Source organism: Ochotona princeps, chromosome 18, assembly GCF_030435755.1.
Source record: "Ochotona princeps isolate mOchPri1 chromosome 18, mOchPri1.hap1, whole genome shotgun sequence".
NCBI classification, from domain to species: Eukaryota; Metazoa; Chordata; class Mammalia; order Lagomorpha; family Ochotonidae; genus Ochotona; species Ochotona princeps.
Window position 1 is genome coordinate 32,610,697 of NC_080849.1, and position 19,114 is coordinate 32,629,810.

General features: G+C 41.8%; 1 protein-coding gene across 5 annotated transcripts in view; it reads right to left on the reverse strand.

Moving 5' to 3' along the window:
- The window catches only part of RNF125 (ring finger protein 125), a 93,852-nt gene that overhangs the window by 20,068 nt on the left and 54,670 nt on the right, over nucleotides 1-19,114 (reverse strand). For all 5 annotated transcript variants that reach the window (XM_058677135.1, XM_058677133.1, XM_058677134.1 and 2 more), the window contains 2 exons: nucleotides 3,172-3,325; nucleotides 39-133 (listed from right to left, as the gene is read on the reverse strand). In XM_058677135.1, coding sequence (XP_058533118.1) covers nucleotides 39-133; nucleotides 3,172-3,213 — 137 coding nt within the window. In that variant the 5' untranslated portion in view covers nucleotides 3,214-3,325. The remainder of the gene's footprint in view (nucleotides 1-38; nucleotides 134-3,171; nucleotides 3,326-19,114) is intronic.

Below are 19,114 nucleotides of genomic sequence, written 5' to 3' on the forward strand. Positions count from 1 at the left end.
AACTTTCCTGCATCAAATTCTATTGTACTAAAACAAACCTTGTTGCTGTCTCCCCAAGTTCTTGCAGTGGTCCAAACTTATCGATGTACTTCTGACACATCCTTATGTGTGCTCTCATCTCACTGAGGCAAACCTACAGAAAAGCGAATGCAAAATAAACTCACTGTTGAAAAGGGGCTTTATACGATTAAAAGAAGGTCATACTGCGGGCTGGCCAGTTACTTAAATGGAAGCATTCATGACTGTGGTATCACAATGTTAGGGCATCATCACAAATAAACTCATTTTTCAATTTCTGCAGTACTTAGTTGACCCAAATTTGAGTTCTTGAGCTTGATTCTTTTAAAATAGATGTATATATGTTAGAATGGAACAATGAATACAAACTCAAAATCTGCATTTTGTGCATGCCAAAGAAAGAAATGAGGTGAAGAAAAGGGTAAGAGGAACGAAAAAAGAAAAAAAACTGAAGAAGGAAAAACAAAAATAAGGAAAAGAAAAAGAGATAAGAATAAATGGATAAAGATGTCCACAGTAAGTTAATAGAACCCCTGTGCCTTAGGGAAAGATAAAGACCATGGTCTTATAATGTACCCAGTATGACATGAATTCACAATACACAATATACTTAATGGCTCCATTAAGAGCAAACATAAAAGACAGCTCTGGCAGTTCATTTTTAACAGTGCAGAATAAAGAGCCCCTATTCCTTCAGATATACATTCAGAGAGCTTCACCATGAGGGATCTATTGCTAACATAGCACATATTCTACTAAATGTTTCATTAGAAACTCTGATAAGATCTTGTACTAAAGGAAGCTTTGTAGAGCTGTAGTTAAGACGGCCAGCCTACTTTGCTTAATTCTGCTCAAGCTGCAGAAGTTAAACCTCAAACACGAAATTGACCACATCAAGAAAAAAGTTCTGTTTGTTTAACAAAAGGCAAAAATAAAGTAAAAAATTAAAACCCAAATCCTCACTTTAAAAATGTAAGGTGCAGTCATAAACAGCCTTTCAACTTTACACATTCTGGTTCCCCCTGTCTTGACCACTTCTACTAAAAAAATGCTTCCTTCTCTTTGTAATCCTTGTTCAACACACAAATCTGTGGCTGGAAATGGACAAATAGCTTGACAAATTCATGATCAGGACACATAAGTATGTGAGACATTATAAATAGGAGGAGGCAGAAGAAAGGTTCACTGTGCATGCTGTCCTGGAACTTACAACCCAATAGAGGGAAAAGAAGTGTATGCAGGGGAATAGAAATGACCTGATACAGGGATCTGGATTAGTAGGAAGGGGCTCAGAAACAAAGGTTTGGCTTTAAAAAACAAGTCAAGCCCATAATGGCTGTAAGAGGAATGGGCAGCCTTTCTAACAGGAAGAATGACACAGAAAGGAAGAAATAGATAAAAGAAGTAGCTTAAGGAAAACATAAATTCAAATCCTTGGACTGTGAGGAGTGAGAAAAGAAGGTTTTCCCTACCTACAATAATGGAGCAAATGCTTTTACTTCACAGACAACAGAAGCGGGATGAAGAATTGAATGACAGAATGACTGATTTTGTGTGTGATGAATTTTATATGATGACAGAAATTAAACAAGAATAAAAATAGATTACCAAGAATGTGAAAAGTGTTTATTATGTTCCAGACAATAGGCTAAAAGCCTGACAGATAAAATTCACCTTTACAACCACCCAGTAACATGACCATTATCTCTTCCCTTATTTTTTTGAAAGAGTTATTTATTTTTTATTGGGAAGGCAGATATACAGAGAGGAGGGGGGGTGTAATTTTCTGTCCAATGGTTCACTCCCCAAATGGCTACAGCAGCAGGAGGTAAGCCGATCCAAAGCCAGGAGCCTGGAGCTTCTTCTGGGTCTCCCACATGGGTGCAGGATCCCAAGGCTTTGGGCCATCCTTGACTGTTTTCCTAGGTCACAAGCAGGGAGCTGGATGGGAAGTGCGGCCACTGGGACTTGAACTGGCACCCATATGGGATCCTGGTGCGTGCAAGGCAAGAACTTTAGCCATTAGGGTACTGTGCTGGGCCCTTCCCTTACTTTATAAAGAAAAAAATAGTTAATAACTTGCCCAAAATCATAAGGAGTGAGAGAGTTAGTGTTTGATAACATGATATCTGACTCCAAAGACCATGCATAAATTCTACAGCCAGGTGCCCAAGAATGCAAAAAATCACTGAGCTCTTACTAACATAGACCCTCCCCACCCCCACCCCAGTTACTTTTCAGTGTTAAGTACAATGCTACCAATAAAGTGGACACACTTGTGGAACTCAATTCTGATGAGAATAATCAAATATTAAATGAAAGCCCCACAAAAGCTTAATTACAAATGGTAATAAGTGATGTGCAGGGAAAGCACAGGAGATAAAAGAAAGCATCCCAGGGTTGTAATTTAGATGAATCATCAGGAAAATTACTCTAGAGAAATTTAGATGCTCAGTACATAATATCTTTTGGCTTTGAGACCAGTGTATCTAAACTCCCTTCCACCTCCTCTCAGCCCAAAGTTAACACAGCCACAAGTTAATTCTGAATTCTCCAAATTTGCTTCCCATATTACCACACTCAAATGTTTGTTTATTTGTTTGCTTATTGCAGAGATGAAGAAAATGATACAGATAGAGCTTTCACTCATTGGGTCACTTCCAAATGCCTACAATAGCCGTGGCTGCGGCAGGCCAAAGCTAGGAGCCTGGAATTCTCTGCGGGTCTCCATGTGAGTGGTAGGGACCCAAGTACTTGGGCCATCATCTGCTGCCTCCTCAGATGAATTAGCAAGAACCTGGAGATCTCAGTCCTGGAGCTGGCACTGCCATGTGGGATGGGAAGACACTGTGCAATACCACCCACCCCCAGCACACTGACGCTTACCAGAACCCGAGCGGACATTTTTGATCCTCCCTCACCCCCATATCCAGACAGCTACCAATTTCCTTCAATTGTACCTCTTAAATAGACCCCTAGGATGTGATGCAGCTGATGGCAGACTTTGTCTGTATGTTTCCTGCCTTGCAAATAAAATTAAAGTGAATGGGTAAATTAATTCATCTTTTTAAAAAGGAAAAAACAAAGTGGATAGGGTTAGATCAAAAACAGGGGTTTAAGCAGGTAACCACAAACAAATGCAAGGTTACATACCAGGGTGTCACACTCGGTGCAGTTCTGGTATTCTGATTTCATTCTCTTGGCTACATCAGTTGCTGGAACTCCTTCTGAAGGCAAATATGCCCGGCAATAAGGACAGGTCCACTTATTGTTTTTTAGACTGGTAGCAATACAGGAACGACAGAATCTGCCAAACAAACAAACAAACAAAAATGCATAATTTTCCTCGGAAGATCTGAAGGGCCTGCCACCATCTATATGCTTATTTAAACTATAATTCTGTGACATTGTGTACACTATAAGCTATGCTATTAGATCATGGACATCCTGGCTACCCAGTGAGTCACTTACCTTTTCAGTAACCCCTCTTTGGGACCATAAATCCTCACCATGTACACTCACGCATTCAAACATAAGTAAGAATAGAAGTGGTTGGTTACACTGCCGCTTGGGAGGCATGTATCCCATGGTAGGCAGCAGTCCAGCCACTCCACTTCCAGTCCAGTATCCTGACTAATGCATCCTGGAGGCAGTAGATGATGATGGAAAGCACTCAGGGTCCTTCCACCCATGTGGGACAACCTGATGAAGTCTTGGCTCTTGGCTTTGGTCTGGCCCCGTCCTGGCTGTTGGGGGATTTGGGTAGTGAACCAGTACTTGATAAATCTTTCCCCCTGCTGGTATCTACTATGTATGTATTTTGAGTAGATGAAAATACATACATAAGCATTAAACCCCCCCCCAAAAAAAGCAAAGTTAAGACTACAAAGTGGTTGAAATAGCATTCCTACCAATTAAAACTGTCCCCCAAAAATATCCTATAGTCCTCATTTTCTTTAATCTTATTGTACATTAAATTTTCTTTAAAAATAAGTCTGTATGTTAAAAAAAGTGTGTGTGTTATATAAGAAAATAGTAGCAAGTCAAGGAATTAAAAATACCAAACACACTGCAATTCTTCACAAAACAATGTCATGGTCATTTCCAGATATAGAAAATTATCCTATCAACACTACCTACCACGAGGAATGTTCTCTAAGTTGATATATATTTTCTCTGGTTTATTAAAGATCATAATAAAATCTCAACATGATCCAACAGAATTCACTGAAAGTTTCAGCATATTTAAAGAAGCTGTTGACAGCTACAAGTACAGGAAAGGAGCATTTTAGGTAGAGTACCACATTCGCATGACTTGCTTCCTCCCCTAACCTCAGCATACTACTGGGAGGAAATATTAACATATGTCAAAAGTTAAGTTTTTAAAATTTTTCGTACACTACATGATTGCAAAGTCCATATATAAGAGGCAAATGAGGTCTTGCAAACTGAAAGCACCCATACCAGTGCTAACACAGAAAGCAGAGAAGATGGCTAGCTCCTAGAATCTCTCTTTCTGCTTCCTTCCTATGATGATTTTAACCTCTCCAAGGTAATCACTGATTAGTTTTTAAAAATGAGTTATATTTTAACGGACCAAACATGACATTGTGATTATCAAATGTTGTACCAGTCTGTACACATAGCTGTACACATAGCTTTCACATCCCTGCTTACAATTCTTGATGGTTATAAAAACAAAGTGATTTTTTTTGCCTGTTTTTTTCCTTTCTGTAAGTGGAAGCATCTGGTATGAATTCTTTATCCATCTTCATTTCAATATTATGCTCAAGAGATTCACCCCATATGCTTATGTGTAGTTGAGATGATGTTTTCTAATCTTGTGAAGTCTGCTGTATGAATACACAATTTATATCCCATTCTACAGCTAATGGGCATTTGGGAAGCATTATTTAAGTGCTTTCCAATGATAAACTTGAGTAATGGACAAGCACAGCTATTTTCCAAACCATTTTTTGTTATTCTCTCCCGCCCTTAATTCCCAATTATGTTAGCCTTAGTGACTCTTAAAAGTATTCTCCTCTGCATCTGCTATCAATTATAAGTACACAAAGGATGCTCCCATTTACACAGTGCTCAAGGCAACTCTCTTGATGTTTATGTCTACCCAGGATCCAATGCCCCCTTTTCTAGCAATAGCGTCCCGTGTTTTCTCTGCAGGAACCACACTTTTGTTAGTATTCCCCAGTCCAGGTGTCCACCAACCCCTTGCCTGCTGAACGCTTGAGCACCTAATACGGGCCAGGCCAAGGACACCTGCCCATTCACTGGAAGCTGAATACCGAACCGAAGCACATGACTTCCTCAGCAGCAACTTGACAGGACCGTCCTATTTTTTGCTTAACACCAGCAAATACCTGCTTCTTTCCAGCTTTTTCTAGAATTGTTTTATGAAGAACTGAAATGTATTTGATATTTTTACTTCCTTGACTTATTTGGTACCTTTTTATTGGACATAATTTCAACTTTGCTAACATTTTTGGCACCCCTACAAAACTTAATTCATTTAACCATAACAATTCCCTAAGAAAGATTATTATTTTCCATTCCTAGATGAGGAAACTGAGGTACAAGGAGGCCAGGTTATTTCTGCAAGGTCAGATATAGAGAAAGTGCCTGAATTTGCTTAGTCTGAAGTTGGGGTTTTCTGAGTGGGGAGTGAACCAGCAGATGGAATACCTTCTTTCTCCGCTTCTCCTTCTCTTTTTGTAAATCTGCCTTTCAAATAAAAAGAAATAAATCTTTAAAAATTAACATCTTGGGCTTGGCAGCATGGCCTAGTGGCTAAGGTGCTCGCCTTGATCCCATATGGCCGCTGGTTCTAATCCCGGCAGCTCCACTTCCTCTCTATCTCTCCTCCTCTCAGTATATCTGACTTTGAAATAGAAATAAAATAAAAAAAAAAATTAACATCTTAAATACAACACATATGATTCTTTTTTAAAAGGTTTATTTATTTATTTATCTGAAAGGCTGAGCAACAAAGAGAATGGGACACAGAGAAAAATCTTTCCTCTATCTGCTAGTTCATTCTCCAGACAGTTCCAACAGCAGGGCAACCCGAGCCTGAAGCCAGGAACTCCATCCTGGTAGGCCATGTGGATGACAGGGACCCCAGGCACATGGGCCATCTTCCACGCTTTTCCCCAGAGGTGTCATCATGGAGCTGGATCACAAGCAGAACAGCTAAGACTGGAACCAGTGCTTCATATAAGATGCCGGTGTTGCAAGCTGTAAGCATATTTATGATTTTGACATGAATTAGTTATTTATGTGGTTTAAAGTCAAGACGATGTCATTTTTTTTTAGATGTATTTTTATTGGAAAGGCAGATTTACAGAGAGAAGGAGAGACAAAGGAAAGACCTTCCATCTGCTGGTTCACTCCCTAAGTGGTAGCAACAGCCAGAGCAGACCTGACCCCAAGCCAGGAGCTCCTTCTGGGTCTCCTGTGTGGGTGCAGGGTCCCAGGGCTTTAGGCCATCCTCTACTGCTTTCCCAGATCACAAGGAGAAAGCTAAATGGGAACTGAAGCAATCGGGATATGAATTAGTGCCCATATGGGATCCCAGCTAGGACTTCAGCCACTAGGTTACCGAGCTGGATCAAACATATTGCCCTTTGTCAAACAAAAGTCTTCCTTTTTTTAAAAAAAAAAGATTTATTTATTTTTATTACAAGGTCAGATACACAGAGAGGAGGAGAGACAGAGAGGAAGATCTTCCATCCAATGGTTCACTCCCCAAGTGAGCACAACGGCTGGTGCTGCGCCAATCCAGAGCCAGGAGCCAGGAACTTCTTCTGGGTCTCCCACGCGGGTGCAGGGTCCCAAGACTTTGGACCGTCAACTGCTTTCCCAGGCCCACAAGCAGGAAGCTGGATGGGAAGTGGAGCTGCTGAGATTAGAACCGGCGCCCATATGGGATCCTGGCGTGCAAGGCGAGGACTTTAGCGGCTAGACCATGCCCCTGGGCCCGCCCTTTTTTTTTTTTAATGACCTATCTGAATTTTATTACAGTACCAACAGACAATAGCAACTGGAACCACTTGTTGTTTTGTAAATATAGAAAAACAATTCTAAGAATGAAAAAACTAAGAATATTTGTTATTTGTTGGGGAAACGGGGACTGTAAAAAATTGTGTGGGAGAAAAGTATGTTCACTGTCAAATTTTTTAAAAACTGGCTTGAATATTAAAACCATGTGATCATACTACCTACCCACACAAAAATGATTCTTTCAAAAATTTACCACCTACAAGCAATTTGGACAAATGTCTGGAAGTTTCTCATAAAACAAAGCATTCTTTGGCCCAGCAATACCAATTGCATTTATTTATTCAAGAGAAAGGAAAACATATGACCAAAAAAAGTTTTGGATAAGAATATTTGTAAGAAATATTTTCATAATAGCCCATCAACAAGCAAATGAATAAACAAAGTTGTGGCACTGTCATACAATAGAATACTACACAAACAAAAACAAGAAAAACCACTGGTAGCACACAGTGATGACACAACGGAAGCCATTCTGCAGAGTTCCACTTATCTGAAGTTCTAGAATATGAAATGTCTATCCATGGAGGAAAAAAAAATCCCCTTTAATTGCCTTTGGATGGCTATAAATAGGAATTGGCTGGGAAGAGGCAGGATAAAACTTTCTGGGGGAAATGGACGTATCCTGTCACTTGATACAAACCTGAGCTAAATTTGTCAAAATTCAGCAGACGGTACACCTAACAGCAATGCATTTCATTGCCGGTGTAATTTATACATACCCCAGGGACTGATGTGGCCTAACTAATTAAGCCATTGCTTCCAACTTTGGCATGCCATATCAGAGTGCCAGTTTGAGTCCTGGCTGTTTGGTTTCTGGTCTGGTATCCCTCTAATGTGGCTAGGAAGGCACTGAAACATGGCCCAAGTACTTGTGCGCCTTCCAGCCATGTGAAGGCAAAGATGGAATTTCTGGCTTCTGTTTTTTTGCCCTGGCCCAGCCCTGGCTGTGCAGCCATTTGGCATGTGAACCAACAAATGGAAAATCTCTCTCTTTGTCTCTCCCTCGTTCTTAATTTCTCTGTCACTCTAACCTTTAAATAAACAATTAACTGTATTTTCAAAGGTTTAAAAAATTAAAAAGAACATACTGAAATCTGATTTTTATGCATAGTTATATGGTAAGAGATGAAGTGCACAGATATTTGTACAAGGAAATACATTTAAAAAAAAGTAAGATGGGAGTCAGCACAGTGCCTCAATCATTGTAGGTATATAATGAAGATGAAAGCAAACATAGATTCTAGCAATTATAGAATGTATAAACTTATTATATGAGCATTTGCTGTACAATGCTTTCAATCTTTGAAATTTTTCACAATAAAAACATGTGGAAATTTAATCATTTCTTTACGATGTAGTATGTCTTGAGTTAACCATTTGTAATTTCACAATGATATTATGACTTAAATTTTCTTTACTCTTAAAAAAACTTAGTTGAGGGGCCCGGCGGCGTGGCCTAGCGGCTAAAGTCCTTGCCTTGAACGCGCCGGATCCCATATGGGCCCCAGTTCTAATCTCGGCAGCTCCACTTCCCATCCAGCTCCCTGCTTGTGGGCCTGGGAAAGCAGTTGAGGATGGCCCAATGCATTGGGACCCTGCACCCGCGTGGGAGACCCAGAAGAGGTTCCAGGTTCCCGGCATCGGATGGGCGCGCACCGGCCCGTTGCGGCTCACTTGGGGAGTGAACCATTGGATGGAAGATCTTCCTCTCTGTCTCTCCTCCTCTGTGTATATCTGGCTGTAATAAAATGAATAAATCTTAAAAAAAAAAACTTAGTTGAAAAATATTTGGAGGGTGAGGTAGCAGAAAAGTTGAGTGAAATGTGACTTGAAAGAGAAAAATGTAGCATACACTTAGAATTGGACAGCTGGACTTGGTTTAAATTATCCCAATTTTGTTAAAACATCCAAACATTCAAGGAGCCAGTGGTATATTTGTGTGTTTTGCTGCATTAGGCCTGATCAGGGTATTGACCTTGGCCATATCAATGTCATAGAATTTATTTATTTTTTAAGATATATTTATTTTTCTTGGAAAAGCAGATTTATAGAGAAAAGAAGAGACAAGGAGAAAGATTTTCTTTCTTTTGGTTCACTCTCTAATGACTGCAATAAGTAGAGCTGAGCTGATCCGAAGCCAAGAGCCAGGAGCCTCCTCCAGGTCTTCTACATGGGTGCAGGGTCCCAAGGCCTTGGGCCATCCTCTCTAATGCTTTGCCAGGCCAAAAGCAGAGGGCTAGATGGGACGTGGAGCAGCCAGAACACAAACAGGTGCCCATGGCCGTAGAATTTCTTCCCAGTCTGTTTATGCTAGTGCTTGTTGACCTTGACATCTACACTGAACACACATGCGTTGCTGTTTTATGTGTATTTCATGGTGGTTAAGGGGAATTTCATGATGGCCAGGTAGTCCTTCTTGTTTCTCTGGGAGAGGGCTGAGATTCTTGGGCTATCAATGGAAGAGCCCTGGTATCTGGGGTTAGGAGCAGGTGGAGAACGTGGGGATCCCTGTGGTAGCTGTGAATGCCTCTCACTTCTGCCTTCTTAGCCTTCAAAGTCTTGGCTCCAGCTTCAGCGTTGGGAGGAACAGGAGCTTCCTTCTTCACCATGAGCCCCATCTTGGCGAAAACACTAAAAACTATTTCTGAAGGCTTCCAAACTCAGAGAGGAAAACATCACATTGCATTATAGTCACTGAAATAAATAACGAGTACAAAATAATTTGACATGAAAATACAAAATCTTGGGCCCGGCAGCGTGGCCTAGCGGCTAAAGTCCTCGCCTTGAGCGCCCCGGGATCCCATATGGGTGCCGGTTCTAATCCCGGCAGCTCCACTTCCCATCCAGCTCCCTGCTTGTGGCCTGGGAAAGCAGTTGAGGATGGCCCAATGCATTGGGACACTGCACCCGCGTGGGAGACCCGGAAGAGGTTCCTGGTTCCCGGCATCGGATGGGCGCGTATCGGCCCGTTGCGGCTCACTTGGGGAGTGAATCATCGGATGGAAGATCTTTCTCTCTGTCTCTCCTCCTCTCTGTATATCTGACTTTGTAATAAAAATAAATCTTTAAAAAAAAAATACAGAATCTTAAAATGCATTTTTATTGTTTTTACTTTCATTTGTTAGTTTATTTTCATTTTATTTGAAAGACATTGACACAGAGAGGGAGAGAGGGAGAGATACAAAGACCTTCCAGCTGTCGGTTCACTCACAAATCCCCACCGCAGTCAGGACTGGCCAGGACAAAGCCAGGAGCCCCAGACTCCATCTAGGTCTCTCATCTGAGCCATCACCTGTTTCCTCCCAGGGTGTGCCTTATCGGCAAGCTGGACTGGAAGCAGAGGAGCAGGACTGAAGCCAGGCACTCCCAGGTGGAATGCATGTGTCCCAAATGGCATGTTAGCCACTGCAGGGGACCGTGCAGTAGGTGTAGATGGCACGAAGGTGTGAAGAGAACAGCTCCTCTGCTTGGCAGGGCCCGGGGGAGCTTCCAGCTGTTTGGCAGGGCCCGGCGGATTTCTCTCTGACCACCTTGATGCAGTCTCACCACCCTTTCCATAGACACTCAAGCACCCCACTAAGAATCCTGTAATCTATTGAGGCATTGTTTGCCCCTGTGAGATGGCTTTGGCAAGTAATATGAGCTTGAGAGTTAATGTTACTGATAATGTCTTGGTGAGTGGGCCTTTAACTGCGCACAGGAGTACAATTAAACCCATGCCATTTCTGGACACCTTGTTGTGTACCTACCCATTGTCCTGAAATCTGGCCCAGAAATATAGCATGCCTTCTGGGAAACGGCTTAGTAAGAATTTTACAAACTAACAGAATTGATGGGAGTATGAGTGGAAACTGCTATGGCAAAAAAAATATAGTTACTGTGACCTTAAAGGTTAGCCTGTCCTTGCAACTTTTAGAGCATAGAAAATGCAGCTGTTTTAGCCGTTTTTATAATTTTTTAACTAGAGGAAATATAGGGCAATTCTACTAACATCACAGAGATATACTTTTGATTATTGTTTAATTGTTTATGGGGTTGTAGGGTTTGCAGTTGTAGGGGGATTTAATGTTTGAAACTTTTGCCTTAGATCCTTATGTTCTTTTCTTTTGATGTATCTTTCCCATTATGTGATAGATAAGTTGTGAAAATAAAATGTAGTAGGTAGGAATGTTTTACTGATTAGTAGGTAACCATCTGTGCCTCGGCCTTGGAGTTCTGGCTGTCACCTAATGGCTACTTCTGAAGAATGAATAATGGTTTACTTTAAAGAAACTGATTATAGTAACTTACAGAATTATCTTTAAGAGCACCTGGTTGACCATGAAGTAAAAATTAATTGGACATCTGTGTATGCTGTCTTAGTTCTAAAGTTAAAGATAAAAAATCAAACGTTTGTGCAGAGGCTAGTGAGGTGTCTAAGTAAATAAAAAGGACAGCTTCTTCTTGAGAATGAAGCATATAGCAAGAACGCACCAAGTGTCAGTGTCTGTGTCTTTCTTTATCGCCGACGCCACGCACCCTTCCCGAGCTCCGAACTCTCAACTGGAGCTGGACTCCGACAAGCCACCACAACAAATGACTGTCCCCTTATTATTATTTTTTATAAAACAATCATCTGGGCCTGAAGTGATGGCCTAGCCTTGAATGCACCAGGATCCCATATGGGTGCTGGTTCTAATCACAGCGGCCCCACTTCCCATCCAGCTCCCTGCCTGTGGCCTGGGAAAGCAGTTGAGGACAGCCCAAAGCCTTGGGACCCTGCACCCGTGTGGGAGACCCGGAAGAGCTTCAGGCTCCTGGCTTCGGATTGGCTTAGCTGCAGCCGTTGCAGCCGCTTGGGGAGTGAACCATTGGACGGAGGATCTTCCTCTCTGTCTCTCCTCCTCTCTCTGTATCTGCCTTTCCAATAAAAATAAATAAATCTTTTAAAAAGTCATCCATGGTTAAAGCTAAGATTCCAGAACAACAATCAACACAAATTTCCCCAAACCCATCCCCACAGCCAGTAATGCAAAGGTAAAATGTGTGATACCAGCTGACACTGCCAGTGTTTCACATGTCCAGGCAACATTGTGGCCTCCCAGCCCCTGCTCTCAAAAAGTTCTGAACTAGAGAGAGAGAGGACATCAGCAGAGAAAGAAGTAGACCATTTAAGTGATACATTACTTGAGAAGAAACAAACAAAAACAAACGAGAATGGGTAGGGTGGAAAGAACCATGTACAAAGGGTCTAGGAAAAGACCTGGGAATGATGCTGATAACAAAAGGTACAAAAGATAGAGACTACCCTGCTGAGCTGAAGAAAGCTAGGTCACTGACCCGAAGGAGCCTAGTGGAATCAGGCAAGCAGACAGCAACTCATTAAGCTAATGCTAAGATGAGTGAGAAGTCATGGGGGTTTTACACAGGAGAAGGATGCGATTAGACTGATAGTACATACACTTACTACACTTACGTGGTTCACAATGGGTCACAAACTTACAAGAGCCACATGAGTCAGGTTTTATCATTTTTTATTTTTTAAAGATTTATTAATTTTTATTGAAAATGCATATATTTATTGGAAATGGAGATACAGAGAGAAAGATCTTCGGTCCACTGGTTCACTCCCCAAGTGGCTGCAATGGCTGACCTTAGCCAATCCAAAGCCAAGAGCCAGGAATTTCATCTGGGTCTCCCACGCAGGTACAGGGTCCCAAGGCTTTGAGTCATGTTCTACTGCTTTCCCAGGCCATAAGCAGGGAGCTGGAAGGGAAGTGGAGCAGCCAGGACACAAACTGGCACCCATTTGGGATCCCCAACATACAAGGTGAGGATTTAGCCACTGAGCCACTGTCCTGGGCCCAGGAATCAAGTTTTAAGTCAGCTGTTGGTTCAAGAAAAAGTGGTGGCACAGATCAGCAAAACAGCAGTTGATGGTGCAAAGTGGACAGAAGGATTTAGAATTTAAGAAGGACGTCAAGCCAAAGGTACTATTACCATATCAAATGACATAAAATAAATGCCCCACTACTCTAAATAAAACAGCTGCTTACTGTGTAATTCCAGAGCTCGGTGAGAGCAGATGGAGTTGCTCAGCAGCAGCACTGGGGGAAGGATCTGACTGCTAGGAAGGGGAGAGAGCTTCTGAGGAATTGGGACCAACTCTGATGGATCTTACATGTGATTGTGGTGATTACAGTGCTAGGTACAGTATCAGCCCAACCATTACATGTTCTGGGAGTTACACTGTATCACTTCAGTAAAACTGAAAAAGGCAATAAAAAATGCCCCCCATTGATGACAACAGGTCAGTAACAACAGCTCTGGATAAAGACTTCAGAAATGGATACAGTACAAGACCACTGAAAATCAAACCTGCAGGCACACAGTAGCCATTCTGTAAGTGGGCAGCGAATTAAATCCGTTGGGAGAGCTGGCCAAAAGGAGGAGTTTCTGGGCAGAGCCCAGCATTCCCATTAGTGAATACGAGTATGGTGTCTTTCTGACCGGAAAAACTTAGGGGAGGGGAAGGAATGTAAGCCTAACGAGATCGGAGAGATTTCTTCATTTGCCCTGCTCCCGACAGAAGGTGGCTGACAACAATAAATCAAAGGCAGGATCTAATAAAACTTAGGTGAATGATAAATGCTGAGGGGCCCAGCACAGTAGCCTAGTGGCTACAGTCCTTGCCTTGCAAGCAGCAGGATCCCAAATGGCTGCCGGTTAGTATCCTGGCTGCTCCACTTCCCATCCAACTCCCAGCCTGTGGCCTGGGAAAGCAGTAGAGGGCAAGCCAAAGCCTCAGGACCCTGCACCCACATGGGAGACCCAGAGGAAGCTCTCCGCTCCTAACTTCGGATTGACTTAGCTCCAGCCATTGCAGCCACTTGGGGAGTAAAGCAGGGGAGGGAAGATCTTTCTGTAAATCTGACTTTCCAATAAAAATTAATAGATCTTAAAACAAAAAACTCACTGAGTTGATGTTATGGTGAATTTGGCTAGGCTACAGTACTCAGCTACTTAATAAAATATTATCTAGGCTTTGCTATGAAAAAAGTATTTTGTTCATTTTGTTGGTATGGTTAATATCTATAATCAGTTGACTTTAAAGAGATTACCTTCCATAATGTAAGCAAACTTCTTACTTTTATACATATATATTCATTCATGAAAATCATATAAATTACATTAGCAATAGATAGGTAAATGTGTGTACGATTGGGATTCATAAAACGGTAGCTCCAGTGAAGAAGTGCTATGATGCGCTGAGTAATTTGAACTACAGATGTAGTTTCAGCTGGTTTCTCTGAGCACTCCACACTCCTTCTGAAGCACAGGGAGGAGCTTTATCTCATGTTCCCCTAACTACATAAAGACTAGATCCCCAAAAGATTAACTTGCAACCATCTCACATAAAAATAATTTATTTTGCCTCTAAACCTTTCTACAAGTCCCGTTCCTTCTCCTTTCTGGAAAGGTTACATTAAGCCTCTAATAGTTCTTGGGTTATTGGAAATTGACTTCTCTTTGCTACTATGCATTTAACTAATTCCTTTACCTTATCTCCCGTTAATCTGTCTGTTAGTTTATTTCAGCAGACTGAAGTATCCAGCCTGCAGAGGAGAAAGAGAAGGTGCATTTCCGTATGTATGTTTGAGAAACAGAGAGCTCCTATCTGCTGCCTCATTCCCTAAATGTCTGCAACGGTTGGGGCCATGTATTGGCCTTATTAGTTCTATCTCTGGAGAGCCCTCACTAATAAGAAGGTACTTCAAAAAGTTGTAGAAAACTGGGATTAAAAGATAATAACCTGGGAATGGGGAAAGGGGAAGGCATTGTGGCACAGCTGGGTAAGACAGTGCTTCAGGCACATCATTCAATTTTGGAGTGCCTGGGGTCAAATTCTACTTGTGCTTCCCATCCAATTTACTGCTACTGCTCATCCCGGGAAGCTGAAGTTCAAGTACCTGGGTCCTAACCACAACAGACATGGAGACTCGTTTGGAACTCCCGGCTCCTGATTTCCCCTGGGTCAGCTTCAGCTGTTGGGGGCCACAGGGAAGTAGTCAGCAGACGGAAAATTCTCTCTTCTCTCTGTCTCTGTCTCTGTCTCTCTCTCACACACACACACACACACACACTATCATTCTGATTTTAACATAGATAAAAACACAGGCCAGCACTGTGGCATAGTGGGTTAATCCATGGCCTCCAGGGCTGGCATCCAAAGTAAATGCTGGTTGGAGTCCCAGCTGTTCAGCTTTGGATCCAGCTTGATGCTAATGTGTCTAGAAAAGTACTGGAAGATAACCCAAATAGTTGGGTCCCTGTTACCTCTGTGGGAAACCCAGATGAAGTTACAGGCTCCTGGCTTTGGCATGGCCTAGCCCAAAGTGGTGTTGGTCATTTGGGAAGTGAATCAGCAGATGGAAAATCTTACAGACCTCTCCCTTCAGGTCTGTAACTCTGTCTTTTAAGTAAGTAAATTTTTAATAAATACAAGTAAACTTTAAAAGAAAAATCAGCTAATTTTGGTATAGAAAATTTCTGAAACTCATACATAGTATTTTCATTATACGCATTTTTAAAAAGATTTATTTCATTTTTATTGGAAAGTCAATATATAGAGAGGAGGAGAGACAGAGGAAGATCTTCCGTCCACTGATTCACTCCCCAAGTGGCTGCAATGGAAGGAGCTGAACCAATCCAAAGCCAAGAGTGTCTTCTGGGTCTCCCAGACGGGTGCAGAATCCCAAAGCTTTGGACCATCCTCGACTGCTTTCCCAGGCCACAAGCAGGGAGCTGGATGGGAAGCGGGGCTGCCGGGATTAGAACAGGCGCCCATATGGGATCCTGGTGCGTGCAACGTGAGGACTTTAGCTGTTAGGCTACCGTGCCAGGCCCCATCATACGCATTTTTCATGAACTTTTTTAAAGACCTCTGGTGTATGCATAGATAAGCAGAGAATAAGTACCTATAATAAGTTGTAGAAGAAGCAGCTTTAATCCTAGGTTTGAAAAGAAACTGATAGGATTGCACATCTCATGTGAAAATGAAAGTACCGTTTTCTGGATCAGCTGAAAGCTTGTCAGTCAGGAAGATGCCTGGAGTCTGTTTAGAGAACCACCAATGTGGTGCAAGCTTTTCCGCTCATCTTGACCATAGGCAAAACATTTTCATCCATTTACCTAAAAGCACTTCAGTATTATCTCCAACAGAGATTCATTTTTAAAAATCAGGTGCATTTTGTGACTTAGAGTAGTTGATCCAACTCAGTTCAGTGGAGTTCTGGATCTTCATATCTCAGTATATGCCTCGTACTTAACTTTCTGAGGTGCAGCCCTCAGCCTCCCCACCATTGTTGTGTAACTTCCTTAGCCTCCAGCTCTGGCTTTTTTCCTCAAACTTAGTCTTCTAATGCCTTCGGAATATTTCTGTTTGGAAAGCTGTGTATCAGATTACTGTACATTCCATAAATAACGTTGTCTGAAGCCGGTCTCTCTAGAAGGTGGGGCAGGTGAGGGATGCCCTCACCCCATTTCTGAATATCTAGGATTGAGGCTCAGCTCCACTTCCAATCCAGCTTCCTGCTAACATCAGCCTGTAAGGCTGCAGCTAATGGCGCAGACTTGGGCCCCTGCAAGTTGCATGGGAGACCTGGTGTAAGTTCCTGGTTTCCGACCTCAACCTGGCCTAGCCTGGCCTTTTGCAGGCATTTGGGAAGTGAACCAGAAGATCTCTCTCTGCTTTTCAAATAAAAAAATAAAATTAAAAAACCTAGAGGTTGCTTTTGATGTCTTTCTTACTTGTAGCTGCCATATATAATACATATTCTGAAAGCAGATGTCTTTGAATGTCTTTTAAAATGTAAATCAAATTCCTTTTTTGTTCCATTCCTATCAATTCAACTTATTTGCCCACTCTGCATCTCACTGCCCCCCAGCGTGCACACACACACACACACACACACACACACACACAATTTTATAAGGCAGGTAGGTAACGAGCCTTTCCCCTAAACCTATTTTTACATCTGCTACTGATACAAATAAAGTCAATTAAAACTATAAAACACTACAGGGATACTTAAAGTCTAGCAAACAAAAAAGAGCTCAGCCAAAAGTAAGGTTATCTGGGACATCTTGGAAATGTCAGAGCTTTACTTTTTGTGACTTTCCTCCAAAAGAAATGCTAAAATAAGAAATAATACCTGTTTATGGGAATTTTGATGTGGCATGACTAAAGAAAACAGAAATCATGTTTTTAGCCTTAATATGGCCTGCTTGTACATTTTAAACACTCAGAAGAAGCACATTACTCATTCCATTTTTCCAAATAAAGAACTGAGATTCAAAAAAATTTGGCAACTTGGTGGCCACACAGCTGGCTAATAGCACTTTAACTATCAAATCCAGCTCTTTAACGCTCAGTTCTGTTGCAGCACAATAAAATTTACCAAGTGCTACAGACATTCTAATTCAAGATAAATGCTGTTATTATTATGTTTGCTTCACTTAAAATAGGTTTATTAACAGAAATTAGCAAAAACCACTAATTCCACGAATTTGGAAATCTAGTTTCGATATGGGGTAATAAAATAGAAGGGTTTCACTGGCGTTTCTTTGTATTTTCCAGCTTAAATTCAATGGGAAAGAGTAATTCATTTAGAATGTACAATTGGTGTTAACACTTCAGATGTCCAATGCAAAAGGGACTCTGGTTAACATTTATAAAGTGGAAGAAGCCCAAGTAATTTTGCCAAAAGGAGGAATATGGAAATTCTGCCCACAGCAGAACAATGGACATTGATTTGTCAAAACAAAGAACAGCAAAGTGAGGGAAGGCAGTTTGTCCAGCCCTTGTTAGGCTGTTTTATGACGATTTTCCAGTTGCTGGTTTCCTATTCATATTAACAAAGAAAAAGATTAAACCCAAAAAGTTAACATTTTGCAAATGCATATTAGCTTTAGTGGAAGCGAAAACATTCTAAACAGAAGGTTATACTGTTCAAGTCCAAATCAGGACTACAATCTCCAGTCTGTTCCTTACCACACCGGAACTGCTCATTCCGGTTCCACCACAGGAATCATCAGGATCCGATGCTGAGTATTCAGCTTCGGCACAACTTTAAAGTTTTAATGCTAATGGCGATCAAATTTAAATGTAGCTACTCCAGGGTTATTACTCCCCTTAACCAATCAATATTTTTATTCTATTACACAACAGCATTTTTGGCTTCAATATCAGTTTTTAGTAAAGGAGCGAACAGGGAAACAGCACCAGTCATTAGAATAGTGGCAAATTTAAGTTCAAATCTGCCAACAGGAGGCCCTGTACACACAGCCACGAAACAGCGCCCAGGGCGCTCTCTGTCTATAAACAGTGTGTGGGCTGCACATTTTTCTTCCAGACCTGCTAATGGACCTAGGAGAGAGCTGCTTCTTGGGGTGCTACGCTATGGGTGCCAGGGATCATAGAAACAATGTGTGCACTTCAGTTGATGACATGCTTTTTTCCTCCTGCTGAACCAAAAGCCAGCAGCAGTTACTGTAGATGAGCCCAAGCTTTCATCACCCTACAGTCAGACGCCCGTCCTGAGAAAGCATTAAGTGGGTTTCGTGCTCCTGACTTGTGAACACGCGGTCTCTCAGTCACACACTCCATCCATGTGTTCATAGAAACAAATTAAGCAAATAGAGAACACAGGTTCACTTTTCCAGTTCTCACCACCAGTTACTCCAGTGCGCATTTATAGGCATGTCCATTTTATGGAGAGCCCTAAGATTGTCCCTAGAAGATACCACGGCTTTGCACCAACTGAATTTTAAACACTGACTGATTTGTAACCAGCGACTTGTAATCTACACTTTCTATCGCTTTGGGGAGGCGATTCGTACGGATGGCAGGTAGTCAGGAACCTTCTGTCAATTGTTGTACTTTAAACTGCGCCCCTGGAGTTATAACGTTCAAGCCCCAAAGGCCCACCCTCACAGGTTGCCAAATGCCAACGAGCACAGAAAGCTGGACCGGACACTT